Here is a 20,970-nt window from a genome sequence, read left to right on the forward strand (position 1 = left end):
TTTGGTTTTCCTAGTCACCTTTCTCTTTTCTTTTATCAAGTGAATGAGACGTTTCTGATAAGTTAGAATACACTATATATAAGCCTGTGGTTTGTTGGCTGCTGGAGGCTAAGTGAAGTAAGAAAGTAATTAAAAAAAAATGGAACATTTATGACAGGGGACAGGACAAGAGGGAATAGCCTCAAGCTCCACCAGGGGAGGTTCAAACTGGACATTAGGAAAAAAATTTTCACAGAAAGGGCCACTGGGCACTGGCAGAGGCTGCGAAGGGAGGTGGTTGAGTCCCTTTCCCTGGAGGTGTTTAAAGGACGGGTGGATGAGGTCCTGAGGGGCATGGTTTAGTGATTGATAGGAATGGTTGGACTTGATGATCCAGTGGGTCTTTTCCAACCTAGTTATTCTATGATTCTATGATTCTATAAAGGGTGTATCTACCAAGAACATGGAGACTCCTTTTGTAAGAGGAGTCACATGAAAGAGACAAGGGGTAATGGGTATAAGTTGCTCCTGGGGAGATTCTAATTGGACTTTCCAACCTCAGAACAGTTAAATGTTAGGATAATCTTCCCCAAGGAAGCAGTGGATCCCTCTACACTGGACACTTTTAAGGCTCAGCTAGTTCTGGGCCATCTCATTTAAACTATAGTTCAACATATATTTAGACCAGATTATCCCCAAGCTCCCTTCCAACCTGGCTTTCTATGATTCCGTGAATCCCACCAGAAAACCAAACCAGGCTGCGGCCCCAGCAGTTGGGCGTGTTTAACACCAAGCGTTTCTGTCATGGAGGGATGGAATTTCAGTTCACACTAACTGCACCCTGAGCACTGCAATTCACTTTGCTTCATCATTCCTCTAAATCCTGCTCTTTCCTCTCCCCTTCCAAGGAAAGGGGAACGGGTAAGCTGTGGAGCAGAGAGGTGTGCGTCACCTCGCCCCATTCCAGAGACCACACACAGAACAGCACAGAGGAAAAGGAGATCGTGGCCTTAGTTGCAAGGGAGGAGAGTGAAGGACAAGGGCAGCATGGGGGTGGAAACGCAGCCCTTCCTTACATCCATGATAGCCACCTCTTAAAAGGAAAAAGGAACCTATACATTTAAACATCGGACAGTCCACTTACTCTGTCAAAAATCAACTTCCTTTCTGGGTGGTTGGTTGTTTTAAGAATCCCAGCACCATATAATGCACTAAGACAGCGCTGAACATGTGCCTCCATATTTTTCACCAGTATCCACGACTGCTTCTGCATTTAGAAAGCTGTTATAAAGGCAGCAAAAAGAAAAAGTGATTCTTTTTACTTTTTCAAGATATTCCTTTGAAGTATCTATGGTCATTAGAAAGCAAGAGTGTAATTTTTAAACATCTCAGTTTTGTTTGAGACTACTGAATCAAAACGTTTCATCTGCAGATCTCTGCTTAGTCCAATTTTTACCACGCAATAAGAGGAAAGGATGCAGTTTAGAATTAGTTAAAGAAATATGGGATTGGTCTTACATTTGTTTCTCATGCAACTTTGTGGGTGGAAAGGATGGCAATACCTCTTATTTATTTATTAGCACGCAGCTATTTCCCTGTATACTGTTGTATTTTCACCTAAAAAAAAGATATCCTGTCAACTATTCATATCATTTTTGTACTGTTCAAAGTATTTATACTATTTAAAGCAAAATATTAACAAAGTATAAACGCCTGTAACAAAACCAACATCAAGTTTTTATTATTTCAAACATCACAAAAGTTAGGGAGCAGTTTAAAAGAGTAAAAATGCCCACATTTAACATCTAGAGGTTTCCCGCAACTATATGCACACAGCTACTTGGCATTGATCCAAAACAAAACAAACACTAATGATTCTAAAGAATAAAAAAAACTGATGTTTCCACCAGCAGTCTTGGAAAGAAACATCTAAGTCTGGTGTTCGAGGTAACATAAAGAAACTAAACCAGCTCTGTCAAGTAACGGATATTTTGTATTGCACATATGCAATCATCTTTACAAAACAGAGAACATGAGCATGTAAACTTCTTAGGCACACAGCTGCATCTCTTGTTTGGTTTGGTTTTTGTTTTTTTGAAGAAGAGACTATAGATGAGACCATAAAGCTCTGCTTTCGGTTTATGATCATCTACTGGGCAGCATTTCATTTCAACAGATTTAACTGCTAAGCATGTTTGTTCATGAAAGGGAGTTATGTGAATCAATATCACATTTCTCCCAAATGTGTGCAAAATCAAGAGATTACAAAAGTCATCAAAGGATCTTCATAAGAGATTAATTACATTATGTATATAAATATAAGATTTCAGTATTTAAAAAAACAAAGGCACATTTTCAAGAATGTGAGGCTTTGAAGAAGAGAAAGAAGTTTTTCCTAATTTTTTACCAAACGGCACAACAACACAGCATCGTAATTAGGAATTCTAATAAATGGAATTGCTGTACGTAAATTACTTTTTAAAGTCATCAAAACCAAACTAAGCCCAGAAAAATTACTAAATGCAGCATTGAATTCCTCCCTCCTCCTCCTCCTCAGGTGCTTCCCTGTTCACTTACGCAGATAACTGTTTATCAAGATAAAAATGACCACTGAAGTAGCTATCCAGTCTCTGAAGGAACAGAGCGCTTCACATTCCACAAGTACAGCAATACTAAAACAACCACCTTAACAATCAGTTTATTAAAGAAGTAAGTGTGCATTGTTATTTCACTGAAAGGAAACCTTTAAAATAATTGAATGTGATTTCTCTTTTGGCTCCATTCAGATGAGAGTACACATCAACACCCACACCCCACTAATCAGTTATTTACATTAAGCAGCACCAGAAGAAAATATACAAATGCCCGTAAAACTCCATCGTCACAATCATAAAATATTACACTTGTGGATACTTTCATGAGCTCCTGCTGGAAGACTGAAGATGTAGCAAGTTAAGGAAGCATTTTTATTACATATTGCTTTCACAAAAACACAAAACCTGTTTGAATATATAGAATCATCGAATGGCTCGGGACCTTAAAGCCCACCCAGTTCCAACCCCACACTGCATCAGGTTACTCATATGTTGATGTCTGCAAAGAGAGCAGCTAACATGATTTCTTGTTTAAACAAGAGATGGAAACAGCCATAGCTAGAGCAAACTCTGTAGAATGCCAAAGAGAAAGAAATAAAAACAAGAAGTCAACTGAAAGTTGGACCTTTTTGCATTCCAGAAACATTATTTATGATCTATTCTCCCATGTGTTTAAATGCATGGTACTTCTGAGGAAAACAATTACACTGACATTAAGATACCAAGAAAGTAAGGTTAAATACAAGCAAAAGCATTAAATATTAAAAATTCAGGCCTCAATCAAATTACGTCAAAGTCAACTTGCAAATTAGTATGGACTTATTTCTACCTTTGAAGACACTGAAGGTTCTAGATCCATCTATTAGCTTGATCTCAAGTGTAGTTTTGGCATTTGTACTGTGTTTCCAGTGTCACAAGTGTGACCTAAATGATTTAATATCTTCAAATTCTAATTTCTGGTCTCTAGAAGTCAGCCTTACCTTTCCCCTTTTACAAAACCACAGGGAGAAAAAGGATATCATTCCCTCAGACTGCAAATAGCACAGCAGCTTCTCTAAAGGAGGATAGCGGCACAGGGTCGGAACACAGCCCACCATGATCAGCTTGTGCTTGGCTCTTGTGATAGCAACATTAAGACGTCGCCAGTCCTTCAGGAGGTTGCCAAGCTGTTAAATAAATTTAATTTGCTTTTATTTTCCTAAATTTCAGAATTTAATGTAGATAAAAACCTCATTTTCAAAATGCCTTTAACTATTAACTGAAACGAGGTAACATGACCAACTTACATTTTCGTCATTACTGTTCCTAACAAAAGATACAATTATGATACTTTTGTCTCTTCCTTGGTATTTGTCTACTGTATTGACTTCCACTCTGTTCTTCCATTTTGCCATCAAATCGGTGATTGTTTTTAACTGATGCCGATATGGTGATATAATGCCGATATCTGAAGGCTTACAGCCAGCCTGAATGAAAAAAAATCAGAAGGGAAAAACTCATGACTGCAGTTTGCTCAGGATACTCATTACCACCAGGAGACCCTCAAGGATTGTTTTATTTTAAACACTGCAGCAAGATACTGCATCGACACTAAGTTGCCAGTGGAACTCTACGTATAACCGGTATTAACTAAAGAAAACAGAAAATATTAGTTACTGCAAGCTCCCATAGTTTCTCTCATGCCTCAGACAAAAGACAGAAATCCTTGAAATCCACTTTTTTTCTTTCTTCCTCAGACCGTGAGGTGAACACTCAGAACTCCTGAAGCTGACTGGATGAAAAAAGAAAGAAAAGTAAATCCTATCCTCTCCCTCACATGAAAGTCCTCATCTCTTAAAAGAATCTGGCATCCAGTATTTTTGCATCCCAAATCCAACCATGCAGGGGACAGGGAACTGAATGCAAACCTCAAGCTCCTCACTATACTGACACAGGCAACCTTCCATATATCCTTGAGGTCACTCCGCAAACAATAACCCAATGCATATCATCGCCATTCCTGCAGCAATATAAAAATGGTAATTATGAAGCTGCCCCTCCAAACAAAGCAATAAAGAAAAAGATACCTTAATGAATAAGGATGTGAGGGAGATCACCAGTTTAGCTTCTGTCACATTACTTACACCACCTTTCTCTGCATGTTCTGGTGCTGGGACCTTTAAAGATATAAACCAAAAATAATGACTCTTGCCGTCTATATTAGCATCCTGTATTCTGAACTCTAACTCACCATGTCATATATGGTTTTATAGCAACAGTTTTATTAAAAAGTAAGTCTAAATGCTAAATTTCACAGTGTAAGAGCCTATACTGTAAATTCAGAATACTGTGTTTGCAGAACAAGTTGAAACAATCTACTGAAATTAATTTCTAGTACTAGTGCATCACCTTAAGAAACTGCCAAAGCTTGATCATCTGACTTCACGGTTCACACCATCTATATATATAAAAAAATAGATATTTCCCACCCTGACAAGGTAAAAGAGCAAACGATACTTTACGTGGGACTATTGTTTTAAGACTTTTCATACAATTATATTTACAGTGAATTTTCCCCATTTCCATAGCAGAAAGACGATTTTTTTTTTACATGTTTGAAAGCCTACATTTAAAGCTACAGGAAGATGACCCAAAACCGTAGCATGAAATTTAGCTTCCAAATTACAGAACATTCACTGAATTTACCACTTCGTAACTATTAACTCCATTTCCCTGCATGTGCCAGGCACATTCTGAGAATTACTCAGAAGGCTGGTGTTTAATCAAGGACACAATTTTTCAGCACTCAGCCGCAAGCTGTCAGAGGAAGCACAGGCTGCCACAGGATTCAGCAGAAAAGGAACAAATAGATTCCAGATTACTGTCACAAACATGTCATGTTGAACGGAAAACAATGGAGGCTTTTCCTAAGAAGTAGGCATAAAAAATACAAGCTTCCTGGTGGCATCATGTGATATTTTTCCTTTCTCCCCTTTTGTATCCCACCACAGGTGTCTCTTCAGGAGGTTTTATTAGTGACACTACAAACAACAGCATACAGGGGAAAAAGGTGCTATAAAGTCAAAAACAAAATAAATGCTCATTTGGTTTGGGTGGGAGGGGAGAAGATTTGGTTCTTCTTTTTTCCCTTTTTTATTCTTCTAGGACTACCCACAATACATGGAGTTTGACAGGAAGTCCGAAAAGAGATATGATTTGATAGCCTAATGTCTCAACAAAACCACAAGTATTTTGGACAGTGAAGCCTTCCTGCTGGGTCTACAAACACAACAGCTGCCTTGGACTCAAGATGGGCTTTCTAGGGAAGAAAAAAATTGAAATGGAATAGAAACTGTAACTTTCACGTTACCAGTTTTGGTATGATTAATAGATGAACGCTATATCAGCCAGTTTCCTATTGGGACAAACCTCTTCCCTGGGACCAGCTGTCTGCTTTTCTGTGAAAGGGACAGCAGCTAAAGAGTCGTTCCTGGAAAACATCACCCTGTTCAGTTCATGGTTTAAGTCACTGAAGTAAACACTGTGTTTCTTTCTAGATCATTGAAAAGGTTCTATCAGAACTGTTAAGAAAATAATTAGTTCTGTAGAATGTCCTGCAAAGCACCAAAAGAGCCTGGGAAGTTCTTTCTGGGGTCAGCACAAAAGATCATCGGTTGATACAATTATTGGCAAATAACTGTATTAATATGCAAAAATGTACTAATAGGAATTAATATAAAACCTGATAGAGAGGAAGATACTCAAATCCTGGTACCCAAGTCACTACATAGAACGACAGCAAGTACAAGAGATCACAATTATGTACTAATTTATTAGTCTTTTCCACGTGCATTTAAACTCTTCTTCATTGTACCTAGATGTCAGTTTCTTTGCATAATTCTTACCCACTGTAGAGTTTTATTTTTCTGGCAAAAAAGTTGAGTATCTATGAAAGGACACACCTAAACGAACTCACTCCTCCCTCACATTCACTGTGCTGAGTATCTGCAAAATCCAATGGACAATCACAATTATTCCTTTCACTGGCAAACAGCTCAGACACCCCTGACCCTCAGCCACTGGAACTGAAGTCATTCTGTGGTTGCAAGGGCATCCAATACGGCTCCATACTTTGAGCTCATTCTGTCGTGAGAACGAAGTTTATAGTACATTCAATATTTTCTGAAATACTATCCAAATCAAACTTTCCAGCTGCTCTAAGATGCAATATTTCCAGCAGCACCTGCACCACCCTAGCTGATCAGCTATTCTAACAATATTAGTTGCATGTGGCACATTTTACATATAACTAGAAAATCTTTTTTTTAGTTACATATTTTACCTGACCTAAACTGTACGAAGTTTCATATATTGACTGTATTGAGAGCTTGCATCAAAAATACAATTTTGAAAGAAGAGCATAATGAACATTACCTTCTCTGTGTTCAGAAAGCACACAGGCATGTCTGGATCAAGTACTTCTTTCAACCATGTTTTTGAAGCATCTGCAAACTCCAGTGTCAATTTTTTTAGGTTGGGCAGGTTCACAGTGGCGTTTGACACCTTCTCCGAGCCACATTCCAGTTTGCCTTCATACACCAACATGTTACTCAGTGACATGATTTTACTAAAGATATAAGAAAAGGCATCAAATCTTGTGCTTTCAACCCCACATTAAAAAACCCAATTTAATAAATGAAAGTTTAAGATACCTATTCATTCTGTACTGCACAGTTAACTGGACAACAGCATTTTGGTTTCTTTCCAGCCTTTTAAATAAGCTTTCACTCATGCCAAGGTCTCTGTTACAAAACAAGCACAGTCAGGCAAAATCTGCAAGGGCCTTCCCAGGATGCCTGTGACTGATAACTGCCCAGCAGCATTTCATCTTACCTTGCTTCTGCATTCAGTACAAGTGGAGGCAGCTGCTGATGATCCCCCACCAGTACAAACCTTTTGGAGCAGAACAGTGGGCCCAGACAGAGTAACTGGCTTATCTGTGAAGCTTCATCAACTATACAGAAATCAAATTGCTTCCGAACAAAGATGGGGTGATTTACTCCCATGCAAGACGTTGCGACCACCGGCTGAAAAATCAAGACACACTTTAAGGATAAGATGCCTCTTATATCATTTAGCATTACATTTTCCAGGTTAAGAGAATAAAGTAATCCCTCGCATTCAACTAAATTAAAATGTAAGATATACCAGATTATTAAAATCTTGAAATCAGACCAGGACACCTTCCTTACATAACAGCCTCACATATTTTTGCATCAATTGCAAATGACGAACAAAAAACAGCTTTAGAACCGACTGTAGTAAATAACCCGCTCCTGTTGTGTTCAGAGCGATATCAGGTTCTGTGCATGTACAATTTGTGCAGTGTGCTGAAATGACTGCCTTAGAAAATTATGTTTTAGTTTGTGGGGTTTTTTTTGTTTTGTTTTGTTTTTTTTTTTAATTCCATAGAGAAGGCAGAACAACAACAGCAGCACAGCTCTTCCCACCTCTGTACTTCCACTGCAACCCAGAATTACTAAAATACAAAATGTTAAGTCACTTCCCTTATGACTCCAATCATTTCCCTGCAATGCCCATCAACAAAAAAGTAAATGGTAGCTTTTGCAACGTGGGCATTTACTGCAACTACCATGATGCTTCACTCTTTCAGTGAATTTAATTTCAAGCTGCCACTGACTCAGTTTACCCAGATCCCATTATGTTCCTTTGCATTAGCATTCACACAGGCAGCACTAATCTTTTAATCAAGAATTAGTGTGTGATCAGATCAGCTCCATAGCACAACACACTTCCTCATCCCCATCCTCCAGTTTTACAAGTGGCACAACTAGCACAAAGGGGAGGGAAAAAGGGATGAACAGGAACAATAAGTAGAGGAGGCTGCGGCAGTTAATCATCACCCCCTTAATGGATAAACTTGCCAAGGAACCACACTTTAGGAGAGGGTATACACGTAAACAATGCGATAAAAGATCCCAGATAAAAGCAGTGGAGTTCTTGGAAATTATTACATATAATGATTAGTTGTTTTATTTAGACATAAAAAATTGTTTTCAACTTACAGACCGTCAATACATGTCTTACAAAGAAATTGAAGCAATGCAAAAATCTTTTTCAGCTCCAATTTCTCACACCAGTAACACCCTCCTGCAACGAGTCCCTTCTCTGTGCCATCTGAACAACCAGAACGCTAATATAATTACACTAAGTATTTTCCAGGGGTAGAAAAGCACTTTTCTCACCTGACTGTTATAGAGCTCTTCCAAATCTGCTACAGATTTAATTGATTTGGACCTGTAAATCTCTTCTTCTGTATATTTCCATATGTCTGGATGAACTTTCTGAGCTCGTCCCAAGCGCAGGAAGCCAACTTTGAATTTGGCTAGCTTTAGCAGGATATTGTCTACAGCGGTGTGTGTAAAACTGGTCAGAAGAACACTGAAGCCACAAGCAGAAAGGATTCTCACCTAGTGAGTGGCAAAGTGAAGAAAAGAAAAAGGTATTAGTTCACACACAAGGATCATCACATGTTTGTAAAAAAAACAGTTTCAGAGGGAGCCAATAACAAATGTGACCTCATTTATACCAGTCTTTCTGGCCAAATCTAACAGTTAGCTATGGTAAAAGCAATATGGGCAACAGACGTGATGGTTTTCATGAACAACGGGCTCACTAGGCGCACTGCAAACAGCAAGAGCTAAGAACATCCGTTCACACTTGCAAACTGCAGTGAAAAGAAGGCACTTCGCTCTGAATATCCCCCCTTTAAGAACAAGCCATGCAGCCCATCCCCACACGCTGTTCTCCATGACAATTCAGCCACAGGACAATCTGCAGAATGAGCTGAGCAGCAACTGCCTGCTCTCCAGCCTCCTCTTTCCCCACTGATGACAACTGAAAGTGCTATTTCAAGAAAAACTCACTCAGCCCACAGCCCGAATCCAGTAAGCTACTACAGTCCATTCCCAGGGAAAGAGAACAACCAGCTAGAGGCAGCTAGCAGGCTGCCCATGGCTTCAGCACCATGGGTTTATACAACTTACAACAGACAAGATACCAGCTTCCCCAAAGAGCCCCTTTTTTGAGCTGTATCTCAGAATTTGAGAACTTGCTGACATTTGGGGACGAAGAATTTCAGCATTAAACTGCCACAGAAGTGATTAAATAACAGCCTTCAATCTTCTCCCTCCCACATATATTCCTACACAAGCAAAAGAAAACCACTCTCCACAAAATACATTTTTAGTTCTACCAAATATAACTTCTCAAGCAAAAAGAAATGTGTTTCCTTCTCCGAAATTATGCAGAGATCAGTAGACTAAATCATGACAATTGATTTCGGACAGCATGCTTTATACACAATTTGTTTAATGCTATCCTTTAAATCTCACCAGAAAAAAAACCAAACACCAGGTTACGTGATCTTACTAGAGCACATATTGTAGTAGTTTTTCCTGTTCCAGGCATACCCACGATAAGAGTGTAGTCTTTTGAAAGAAGCACTTGTTTCATTGCCTGCTTCTGAGGCTTATTTAGACCTTTAAGAAGAAAAATCAAAATTAAATGTGTACATTTCATAATCATTGTAATAATTGCTAAAGTTAATAAAACCATAGTTTTGTTTCTTCCTCCATTAAAGCCCTTAAAGAACTGAGTAAAGATCTGAAGGGTCTAATAAATAGTGACATTAAATATAATACACAACACAGGGTTTGCACTACATTCCTAGAAATAAATTGCACAACTTATTTTTATTCTTAGACCTTTTGTGACTCTTTTCAATATCCTAAATGACCACAGCCGTATGATATCGTGGTATGGGCATTTCTGTTCCCTCATACCCACTTGAATGTTCAAACATTCCGCTCACAGCAAAGGGAAATGAGTTGCACATACAACATCATCCTGTTTAGAAGGCACATCATATCAGAGCTGCTCTTCCCAGCCTGATGCAAGTAGGTGGCGCGTTCCAACTATTTGGACTAGGCAAAGCTCAAGCAAAAAAATAAGTATCTAGACTGAGTTTTTATAAAAATTTCTATTTGCTCTAAAAGAATGCAGGTAAATTTCTGGTTTCACGGACAACATTGTCAAAGAACAATTAAGTATTTTCACCAAATAGGAGGCACTGCCACATACCTAACCAAATTTTGGTTTGTTTTTAAAAGAAGAGTGCCACAAAGCATTACACTACAGAGCAGCCAACAAGGCAGCAAGAGTCATTATACAAGTGAATGCTTACACCAAAGCCCACCTCCTTCCACTCCCTCGAAGTCCATTTCTTCTATCCCATGAGCTTTCCCTGTTTCTAACCTTTATAAAAAGGGAGGTAACGATACAGTAATCATCTCTGAAACTGCAAGCTGCAGCAAGTAACAAAAGTAAAATAAAGTTGTAAACAATTGTCGGGTCAGATCTTCCAACTAGTTTAATACTAATTCCATCACAGGAAGACACACAAGGTAAGAACTTGGTTTTAATTTTTAAGCAGAAAACTATCACTGGACCCCAAAATAGAATAAAAATCTTTATGTTTAGTGTTATAGATGCTTTGGCTATAGAGACATACTACTAAACACAGGATTTTGAGGAAAGCCACTTTGTACCCTTTAAAATATTTGCAACAGTTTCCTTTGCTTCTGGAGGAAGGACAGAGCTCAAATGCTGAATAAAACGTGGTTTGTGGAAGTCAATTATCAAGCTGCGAAGCCTTTCACTGTGGATATAAAAAGCAAGAAGAGCTATCAGTTGAGAAATTTTATTTGAGTATATTGGAAGAATGCAATTAATTTTATTTTCCATACCTGACTGGGGAATCTTTCATCAATTTAGAAAGGTTTTCAAAAGGAACTCCTACACCAAAATCTCCTTCTTCGTGATCCAACCTAAATACAGTGTTCTTGGGAAGCTTTGACAGATTCCTGCAGGACGACAGTAACATGGACAAAATTCTGTTTACAACCAGTATGTTGATGATGGACTCATCGCTAAATATTTAGCGATATCTTCCAGAGGTCCCAGAGTGAAGCAATAACTAGAAGAACACACCAATCTAAGTAAAACACTATTAGAGCCCATTTAAAAACAATAGTCTGAATAATGAAAGTTAGTATCGACACAGTAATTGTAGCATCCATACAGTCTTGTGATGGAGGCAAGTAAATGGAGTTTGCAAGTATGGTTTTACTCAACCAACCTAGTTAGACAGGAATAGACACTGACCAAGTACTGACATTTTCAATGAAAATAAGATAATTTCTGAAGGATAATTCCCCAAGCCCAGCAAGTGGAGTTAGAACACATCACAGATTTGCACAACTCTAAGTACCATTCCTGAAAGCAGTATCATAATGACTTCAAATAGACATTTTTCCTGTTGATAAATTACCTGCCCAACAAACAGGAGACTTTTGTCACACCAACTTCTCTAACATAGCCTGTAGCCAAACCAAGTAAACCATTTTCCTCTCCACTCACAACCACTCGATCACCAACCAACAGGTTTGTTCCAGGTATGGCACCATTTCTACGTTGGAAAATATGTAGATACTGTCCCTCGGAAGTTTCCTGCACATCATCAATTCTGATCATATTTCCAACACAATCTCCAGCCTTCTCTCTGAAGATATTAGAAAAACAAATGTTTTAATATCCAGATCCACTCAGTAAATGAAATATTTTAAAAACCCACAAGTATAAAAAATCCCCATATCAGCCATAACCAAACACCAAAGCTAAAATCCAAAATCAAACCAAAACAAAAACAGATCAAAGAATACCCCACCCTACCCCCCTTAAAAAAAAGAAGTCCCCAAAGCAACAAGAAAAATATAACAACCCAAACATACACAACACGAACCAGGAAGATTAAAGTCACTTTACAATAGCCACTTTGACTGGAAGAGGATTGTAAAAAAATATGCAGAATCCTTGTCTTTGTTCCAATAGCAGACTCAGATATTTAGGCTAAAGTTATCTATAATTTCCTGTTACAAAGCAAATAGTATGTGAGATTTCCTGTTACAAAGCAAATGCGTGGAGATTCACTTCACTAAGGTGTCCCATATTTGCTTACCAAGCTGATCATTTCACTTAAAACAGCTTGGCTACATTTCACTTCTACAGATGCCTTGAAATGGGCATTAACCTCTCAATTATTTCCCCCCCCTTGCTGGACAAGATGCTGTACAACAACATGCTACTTCAGCCCATGAGAGCCCTCAGCCTGCTTTTATTCACACTCATAGCTGCACGTAGGATTATAGTCCAAAATGCATCATTGTTTGCCACATAAGCCCTCAGGAAGCCAGCACAACGATCACCCAGTCTAAGCCCCTAGAGACACAAATGAAACAAAAATCATACCACTTCTGTTTCTGGAGACTGACACTACAGTTTGATGCTTCCTAAGGTTGACTACACAACAAAAAAACAAGATCATATTGTGAATACAAAACCAGTAATTCTAGTACACTCATGTCTCCACTCAATCACTTCTCACAAAAAACCTACCTATGCAAGTAGTGTATTTGTCCATTTCTACAAGCACTGGAAAACAATTGGTTCTCCTTGTATTGAAAACAGAAGCTGACAATGCCTCATTTCCAGTTACTGAAGGAAGCATCATTTGTATCAAATTATAAAGTGCATCTTACCTTTCTGAAGAAGATATCATCCATATATTTTTATATCCCTTTCTACCCTCTCCACTTTGCAGCTCCAGGGTTAACATCAGATACCACAGGCTGAAATACTCTAAGTGGGAGGGTTTCAGGTGCTGGGTCTCCCTTTCAATAACAGCTACCACGGCAGGAGGTAAAGACACGCTGGCCATCTTCTGTTCCACAGCTCTGGGAGCAGAACCAAACACAGGAAAGAGTCAACTTCCATCTTTTTTATTCCAAGTCAGTATGTACATAATGCCAATTAAAGATATATTGTAACATAGCAGATAAATTGATCACTGAAATAAAGTTGAATCTGTACCCTTTGTTCATATGAAAAATCTCATATTAATAATTATCTCTACAATTTTGAATTATTACGGACAAAAAGTCAAAGACCAGTGAAGGACATTTTGAAGACAGTACTGTACACATTTAGGCAGCTGGATCTTTTATTCCTTTTTTGTAGCATAAGAATACTACCTTGAGATTTAGCTAAGTGAAGGGGATTTAATAGTTAACACACCAGCAGAACAGGTCGATTTATCTCAAAACTAAGTATCAACAGACATTGTATCTAGCCACAAACATAAAATGTGACCAAAGAGAAAAAAGATAGTTCAGAAGCCAATAGCTACCCAGTAACAATCTTGTTGCTGTAAAAACTGAATATTAGAAATAATGTTTCCCAAAAACATATCACATATACCCACAAAGATACCTCCCTCAACATACACTTTTACTCCTGCAATTTTAAAAATCAGGTGTAATATTCACAAGATGACCCCAAAAGCTCTCTTGTTCTAACACATCTCACTTGATCTCTTGAATATACAATTTTGGTTCTGGTTTCTGAGCAGCATAAAAACAAGACTAAAACATATTGCAGTTTTTCAAACAAGTCAATAACTTTATGTGAGAATTTATCAAATATTTTCTCATGACTTCTCCTTAACAAGAGATGCAATAACACTTCAGCAGAGCAATATCAATGTAGCATTATACATGTGACACCCCACAGGGAAAATCTTCTGCAGAGTCAAAGTGAAAGAGTTGTTGTCCAGCCATAATATAGCCTCAAAAGACACCACATTTCAAAGAGTTGCAACAATACAGCTTTTAGAGATCATATTAACGTCAACAAAAGAGAAATCTGTTATCATCATCAAGTATTTTTGTTGTGACTTATCTCATATTTTTGTCTTGCAGAAAGTGTACCTGAGCAAACATTTAAGCCTCTGCAAGATCGGGTACTTGCACTACAAAAGCTGCAGTGAGATCTGCGGAACATTCTTTTGGAGTGCAAGAGTCCTCAATAAAGAAATAACAAACTGTCAACCACAACGACGAAATCACAGTATCAAAAGTTACAATTATTCAAGCTCATTTAAAAACACACAAGTCAACCTATTTTTTTTACCTGCTGTATAGAAAGCAATTGTGTATTTGGGAGCAATATTTACAGGCTTGGCTGTCATCAATTACAGGAGGTAAAGCTTCAAGCTGCGACTGCTGGCTTCCCACAGCAGATTTAGAGGTACTGTGTGTTAAGTAGAAGGCCACGTGGTTTCTTAACTTCATCAATTCTGCCAAGAAAAGAAGAAATTAAGCTGATATTTTGGGGTTTATTTGTAATAATTCCTAACTCAAAAGTAACTAGCTTTTTAGTCAGCTAAGAAGTGATTATTCACGTGGCAAAACCCTAGTGGAGTATTAATAAAACAATTAAGTTTTGAACATAAGCTTATTGAATTAGTAACATTAAAACAAGTAAAATAGCTCTAAGTACAGACATGTTCATGAGAGTAAACCTTGTCATTATTACTAAAATGTTTCATTTTAATTAAAATAATTATAGTTTCTGGGGAAGGAGAACAGCTTTACCTCTTCTGTCCATGCGAGCTCCAGAAACAGGGTACATGGTACCAGTTTTGAGATAAAGAAGAAACCCAGCTTCGGGATCTACTCTGTGTTCCAAGCTCATCAATGTATACAGAATAATCTGCAAACATCATATGTAAACCTATTTTACAACGCATTAAAACAAAAAACCTTTTAAGCTGTATTTAGTTTTTCCATAATTTATATGGTTAAGCAGTCATTCCTATTACATTCCTATGCCTAGAAGCTGTAAGTAATAATGACTTTTTCAAGGATTTCAATTAAAAGACATTTTCCTTCACAAAAGCTTATGACAAGCTTCTACCTCTGCATCAGGCAAGCTACTTGGAAAGATGTACGACACTAATTTCTGAAGCAGTTTGCCTCGACCTAATACTTAAACGTAGTACGAAAATGATAAAGACCAGATATTTCAGAATAAAAACAATAGACATATTTGGAAGTGGTAAATGTATCTACATTTCACTCCTCAGTTCACTTTTAGTTTCTGTCAGCAGCTTCGGGCATGCAAGGATCAGCCATGCATAAATCTAGGTCATGCCAAAGTGTTTCACATTCATAAGATAAAATAGGTCATCTAACAGAACAGAAACACATACACAGCCACTGACAGCAAAGTTAGACATTTGTTTTACATACCTGACTTCTGTGCTCTATGGAGTTAGATTCCTTGCCAGACTTGAGCTCTAATGGCATTATCCTAGAATGCACTCCTGACTGGCGATGGATTTTCACCCTGGCTGTAACGTCAATCTTTCCCTTCAACCCAAACCTGGGAGACCAGATATTCTCTTCAATGTCCAGGATATCTACAATCTCTATCTTAGAAGAGATATCTTCTGGTTTTTCACCACTTGACCTAGGAAGAAAATTAAGTCAGAAGTTACAATTTCCCTTAATTCTTAATATTAAATTGTGTTGAAATTAAGTATTCAATATTTTTGCGTTATAGGCAGTATTCAGGCATTAACTTCAGAAACAAAGTGCATTGAGTTTCATTCAAACTATCTTGCCATTAACAGAGTAAGAAGATCAGAAAATGACTTTAAACTGCACATTGGCACGAAATTTTGCTATTTGCCTAGATTTCAAAGTTAAAAAAAAGAATCTTAAACTGTTTTTAAATGGTTTTGGTCTTTTCTGAATAACCACACTCTAAACCATTTGTTTCTTCAGAAGTTTAATGATATGCACAGGAAAGTGGCATACAGATTTTACTCAGACCTGCTGTTTCACTGAAGCTTTTAACGTCCTACAGCTATTATCACTAACAACAAGAAACCACAGACAAGAGCTCAGCAGCAGGTGAGTAAAATCACCATTTCACTTATAAACTGTTATCCTAGTAAAGAATTACACTGGATTCATAAACAGTTGCACGTTCTGATTTGTAGTCTTGCACTTCTACCTTAGTCAATAGACTGAATATGCTTATTAACATTGTTACTTTGAACCACAGTTTACAGGGATTTTAAAGCCATAAGATTTTTACGTCATTTCACCCTCACTCTTAAGGTCTTCCTCAGTCCAAACAATGGCAGCTAAACACACAGCTCTCAAGACAAGCTATTTTGGCAGTGAAGCCATGAATCCACCCCATATCACTAAACAGATTTGCATAAAAATTGCTGTTCTAAAGATTAACAGTAAGCCACCAACTCTAAGCCAAACAACTTAGAATGGTTTTAACTTTTAATTCTGGCTTCTTACAGTTTCAGCTGCATTTTATTTTGGTTAGCTGGATTGCGCATGAAGTCTTCCATCCATTTAAAAAATGATGGCAAATACTCTTCCACTTCCTGCATTATTTCCATTTGTTTCAGATTTAAGAGATACCTAAAAAAATAAAACCACGCACATTAAGGAGACAGAAATATTAGACTTGCTGCTGGTACTAAGAAGATTCTGACTTGAGTAGTAACAAGAGTAATGGAAATAACTGTCAAGTTTGAATAAACATCTATAAATTGTAGGCAATGAGATACATTAAGGTTCAACTCAATTACTTCATATATATGAGCCATTAAGTAAGCTGATAAAGAATATGAAAATATCAGACTCCTCAGTGCTTGGTCAGTCACAAGTTTCTAGTTCATCTCCTCAGGATCAAAATTAATTCTGCCTGGAAATTTAATGTTACAGGCACAAACTTTTCAACATGTTTGGCCTGAAATAAAGAACCCACAGCTACAGTTACTCCGGAAGCATAATTCAGATCTGTAAAAATAGCTCATCAGGTCAGAGAAATTAAATCACATTATGACACAGGGAACTATTTCACTAAAAAATATCCAAGCTTCATCCAGCAACGTCATTTGGCAAAATATTCTCCCAATACTACTACATTGTTTTTAAGAAGAAATTTATCGGCTAGTTGAAGTGTTCCTTACCCTGCCATCCAAACATAACCAGATACCTGCAACGCTACTTACATTTCTTTGAGATACTTTTGTCCATATACAATTTTATTTGCTAGTTCTTCAACTTTATCTTGTGCCAAGTTATTTGTTACCGATTGCTGGAAAATTTCATGAAGAATTGTACCAATGAGTGTTGACCGTGAACCAGACTCGAAGCTCTGCAACAGATGGGATATAACATACATGTAAATAAAGATTTATGCCCGCTTCATGCAGATTTTTCTGTTAGATTTATGGGTTTTATTTGCTGTACATGATGGACTGCACTTATTTAATTGCAAGATCATCAAATTTTCACCTTAATAATTAACTTCTATTCAAACCTGACAGTGAAAACAGCCAAATTGACTCATCTCTCTCCTATTGCTTTATCTTTCATTTTTATCCTGCCCCTGATAATGTTAGGATACATGCCCTGTAAGATTGACAGTCAAGAAACAAAGGCACAGATTAAAATTAATTTTGAGTGAATTTTGCCTGCAGGCAGCATTAATAGCACTATTTCCTAATGCAAATACTTACCTTTATAATCTTACAGATACTATATTTTGCATGAAACTCTGCGCGAGTCAACACCAAGCAACTGGAGATCAGTATGGTTTTCAAATACTTACTGATACCTTCTATAGACCTGACACTTGTGGGTTCCACTCACAAGTGGAAGGTGGTGTCATCCTGGGCTCAGGACTCCCAAATGATTAGTTTATTCCCATTACTCCCTTAGTGAAGGCCTGACAACCTCTCACTCTGTATTCAAACTCCTTGTTTCAGTGCCAGGCTCCCAGTCGCTCTGTCCCACTCCTTTCCAGTCCCCTTGCCCATTTGGATTTGTACTCCCTCAGTGTCTGAAAGTTTTCCTCAGCTGAACCCACATATCAGCAAGGACAGCACACCAAGAAACCTCTCCTCTTTCCAAGTTTCAACAGCTAGATCCAAACTCCAGAGCTGGCACAAATCCCAGTTACAGTATGGGCATATTCCAGCTTGATCTTCAGCCAAAATCTGCTTCTTGTCAGATATTAAGAAAGAGTTTCACTGGAATGGGCTGCTTTTTCTGAAGTTTTAACTTGGCCAAGCCTGGTTATGTTTTCATATGGCCGATGAGGCACAACCCTCACCAAGGATTCAAATCCACACAAAATGTGATGAGAGATTATCAAAGAAATTTCCAGAATTTCAAGCAGGAAGATCATGTCTTTGTCCCATTAATTACATTAAGAATATAGGGTTATTTTAGCCCAGGTTCTCAAAACCCACAAGCTCAGCCAGACACAGGCAGTTTCCATTCTGAATTATTCTATGTTGTAAACATTACGAGTAGCTAACAACATTTTGCAACACAGCATCTCAGCCACTTTTAATAGAGCAAACCCACTATTTTTCATTGAAACAGTAACCCACTGATATGCTTAATGCTCTGAGATTAAAACTTACCCTAAACCTTTCACTCAGCACTGCTCGTCTCATACATCGAATGCTATTTGATATTGTAGTGCCAGAAAGCAGCAGATCTGGGTAAAGCACCAGATATCCAGACTGTGCACTTATTATCCAGGTACCGGAGCTACACTCCCCTTCTAAATGAATGATGTCTCCTGGAACAACTGGAACAGACTCCCTGTAATGCACATTTGAACAACCATTTACAAGCTAAGGACACTTCATATTAGAAATTATACATTAACAGCTCAGATTCAAAATACTTTGAAATAGGAGGTCATTGTGATTATTTTTTAAGTCGATAAATACATTTTGAAAGTTAATAAAGGAATTTTTAGTGCCAATACTTCAATAAGTTTAGGGAAATTCTATTGATTTCAAGTTATTCCAGACCCATGCATTAAATCATTTATTTCAGTATTGTTACATTTTACGTTGGCATACTCCACTTTTCATCACATGAGAGTTACCTTTTTACTTAACAATTCCGCTTGTTTCAGAAATTCAGAAAAAAATAAAAATATTTGTAGAACTTTCAGCATTTGAGATCATTTCACTTGCTCCTCAAAGAAATGGGAGTCTCAGACTTCTCCCATCTTTCAGGCTTGCACAGCAAATGAAAAGCAGTGCCAAACAGCAGCACCAGTATGTTTCAGAAGACCAAGCAAGTATCATTTGTTCAATGCACAAACACCTGAATTAAAATCCTCACGGATACACACAAACTTTTGCAGTGGAGCTCAAGCTAAAGTGATTTTAACAGGCTATATAAAACCACATTCTACAGACATAGCTTTGTACATTCATATGCGCAATGAGGGCACATCATTTAGAAGAACATTTCTAATTGTTGCAAGACAACACTTAAACAAAATGCCCTGCTCTAAGTTTATGCTTTTGCTGCTTGTTAGTTCACAAACTAAAACTTTAAGGCAGCAATATCCACTCCACACAAGTTAAAATAAATACCCATTACACTAATATACTGACAACATTGTATTAGATAAAGTTTGTTTCAGGATTTCTTATCACTTTTAAGGAAGTAAAACGCTTCTCCAAGGCAAAACAAAGAAAAGCGACATAATAATCCCATATTTCCTCCTCTTTACAGACATCTACATTCCCGTATGGATTACCAGCCATTCCTAAGAATGCACAGTTCAGTCTCTTCAAGGGACTGAGATGCTGTAATTGTCAAGTGTTTCTCAGGGTCACTTCCATTTCTTTGGATTACGCCAATGTCCAACACACGGTATCTGTTGTTCAGCCCATTCCTGAGGATTGTGTCAGGGAATTCAGTCACTCTCTTCTGAAAACTGAAGCAGCAATTCATTACAAAGACAAAACACTATTTGAAAAGAAAACAGCCAACTCATATATAAACAAAATTATAGAATCATAGAATCATAGAATCACCAGGTTGGAAGAGACCCACCGGATCATCGAGTCCAACCATTCCTATCAAACACTAAACCATGCCCCTTAGCACCTCGTCCACCTGTGCCTTAAACCCCTCCAGGGAAGGTGAATCAACCACCTCCCTGGGCAGCCTCTGCCAGTGCCCAAGGACCCTTTCTGTGAAAAATTTTTTCCTAATGTCCAGCCTAAATCTCCCCTGGTGGAGCTTGAGGCCATTGCCTCTCGTCCTGTCCCCTGTCACTTGGGAGAAGAGGCCAGCTCCTTCCTCTCTGCAACCTCCTTTCAGGGAGTTGTAGAGAGCAATGAGGTCTCCCCTCAGCCTCCTCTTCTCCAGGCTAAACACCCCCAGCTCTCTCAGCCGTTCCTCATAAAGCCTGTTCTCCAGCCCCCTCACCAGCTTCGTTGCTCTTCTCTGGACTCGCTCCAGAGCCTCAACATCCTTCTTGTGGTGAGGGGCACAGAACTGAACACAGGATTCAAGGAGCGGTCTCACCAGTGCCGAGTACAGAGGGAGAATAACCTCCCTGGAGCTGCTGGTCACGCCGTTTC

The 20,970-nt window shown here is 38.2% G+C and overlaps 1 protein-coding gene across 1 annotated transcript; it reads right to left on the reverse strand.

Moving 5' to 3' along the window:
* Positions 1–3,482: 3,482 nt before the first annotated feature.
* On the reverse strand, positions 3,483–20,335 carry DNA2 (DNA replication helicase/nuclease 2). The gene is made up of 19 exons (XM_069864128.1): positions 20,139–20,335; positions 18,997–19,180; positions 17,575–17,720; positions 16,853–16,978; positions 15,782–16,001; positions 15,125–15,242; positions 14,661–14,826; positions 13,232–13,426; positions 11,965–12,195; positions 11,381–11,497; positions 11,183–11,292; positions 10,005–10,114; positions 8,819–9,043; positions 7,446–7,639; positions 7,265–7,354; positions 6,987–7,179; positions 4,640–4,729; positions 3,860–4,039; positions 3,483–3,739 (listed from the first exon to the last, which is right to left on the reverse strand). Exons 1-19 carry the CDS (start codon positions 20,333–20,335, stop codon positions 3,485–3,487), a joined length of 3,147 nt encoding a protein of 1,048 aa, XP_069720229.1. The 3' UTR covers positions 3,483–3,484.
* Between the last annotated feature and the right edge of the window lie 635 nt (positions 20,336–20,970).

The sequence above is a fragment of the Phaenicophaeus curvirostris genome, chromosome 9, assembly GCF_032191515.1.
Source record: "Phaenicophaeus curvirostris isolate KB17595 chromosome 9, BPBGC_Pcur_1.0, whole genome shotgun sequence".
Taxonomy (NCBI): Eukaryota; Metazoa; Chordata; class Aves; order Cuculiformes; family Cuculidae; genus Phaenicophaeus; species Phaenicophaeus curvirostris.

Coding starts and splice junctions, on each gene's coding strand:
- DNA2 (XM_069864128.1), bottom strand. CDS start 20,335: ATGAATTGCTGCTTCAGTTTTCAGAAGAGAGTGACTGAATTCCCTGAC. Junction 16,002..16,852: donor AATAAAATGCAGCTGAAACT/GTAAGAAGCCAG, acceptor TTTTCTTCCTAG/GTCAAGTGGTGAAAAACCAG. Junction 4,730..6,986: donor GCTTTCTGAACACAGAGAAG/GTAATGTTCATT, acceptor ATATCTTTAAAG/GTCCCAGCACCAGAACATGC.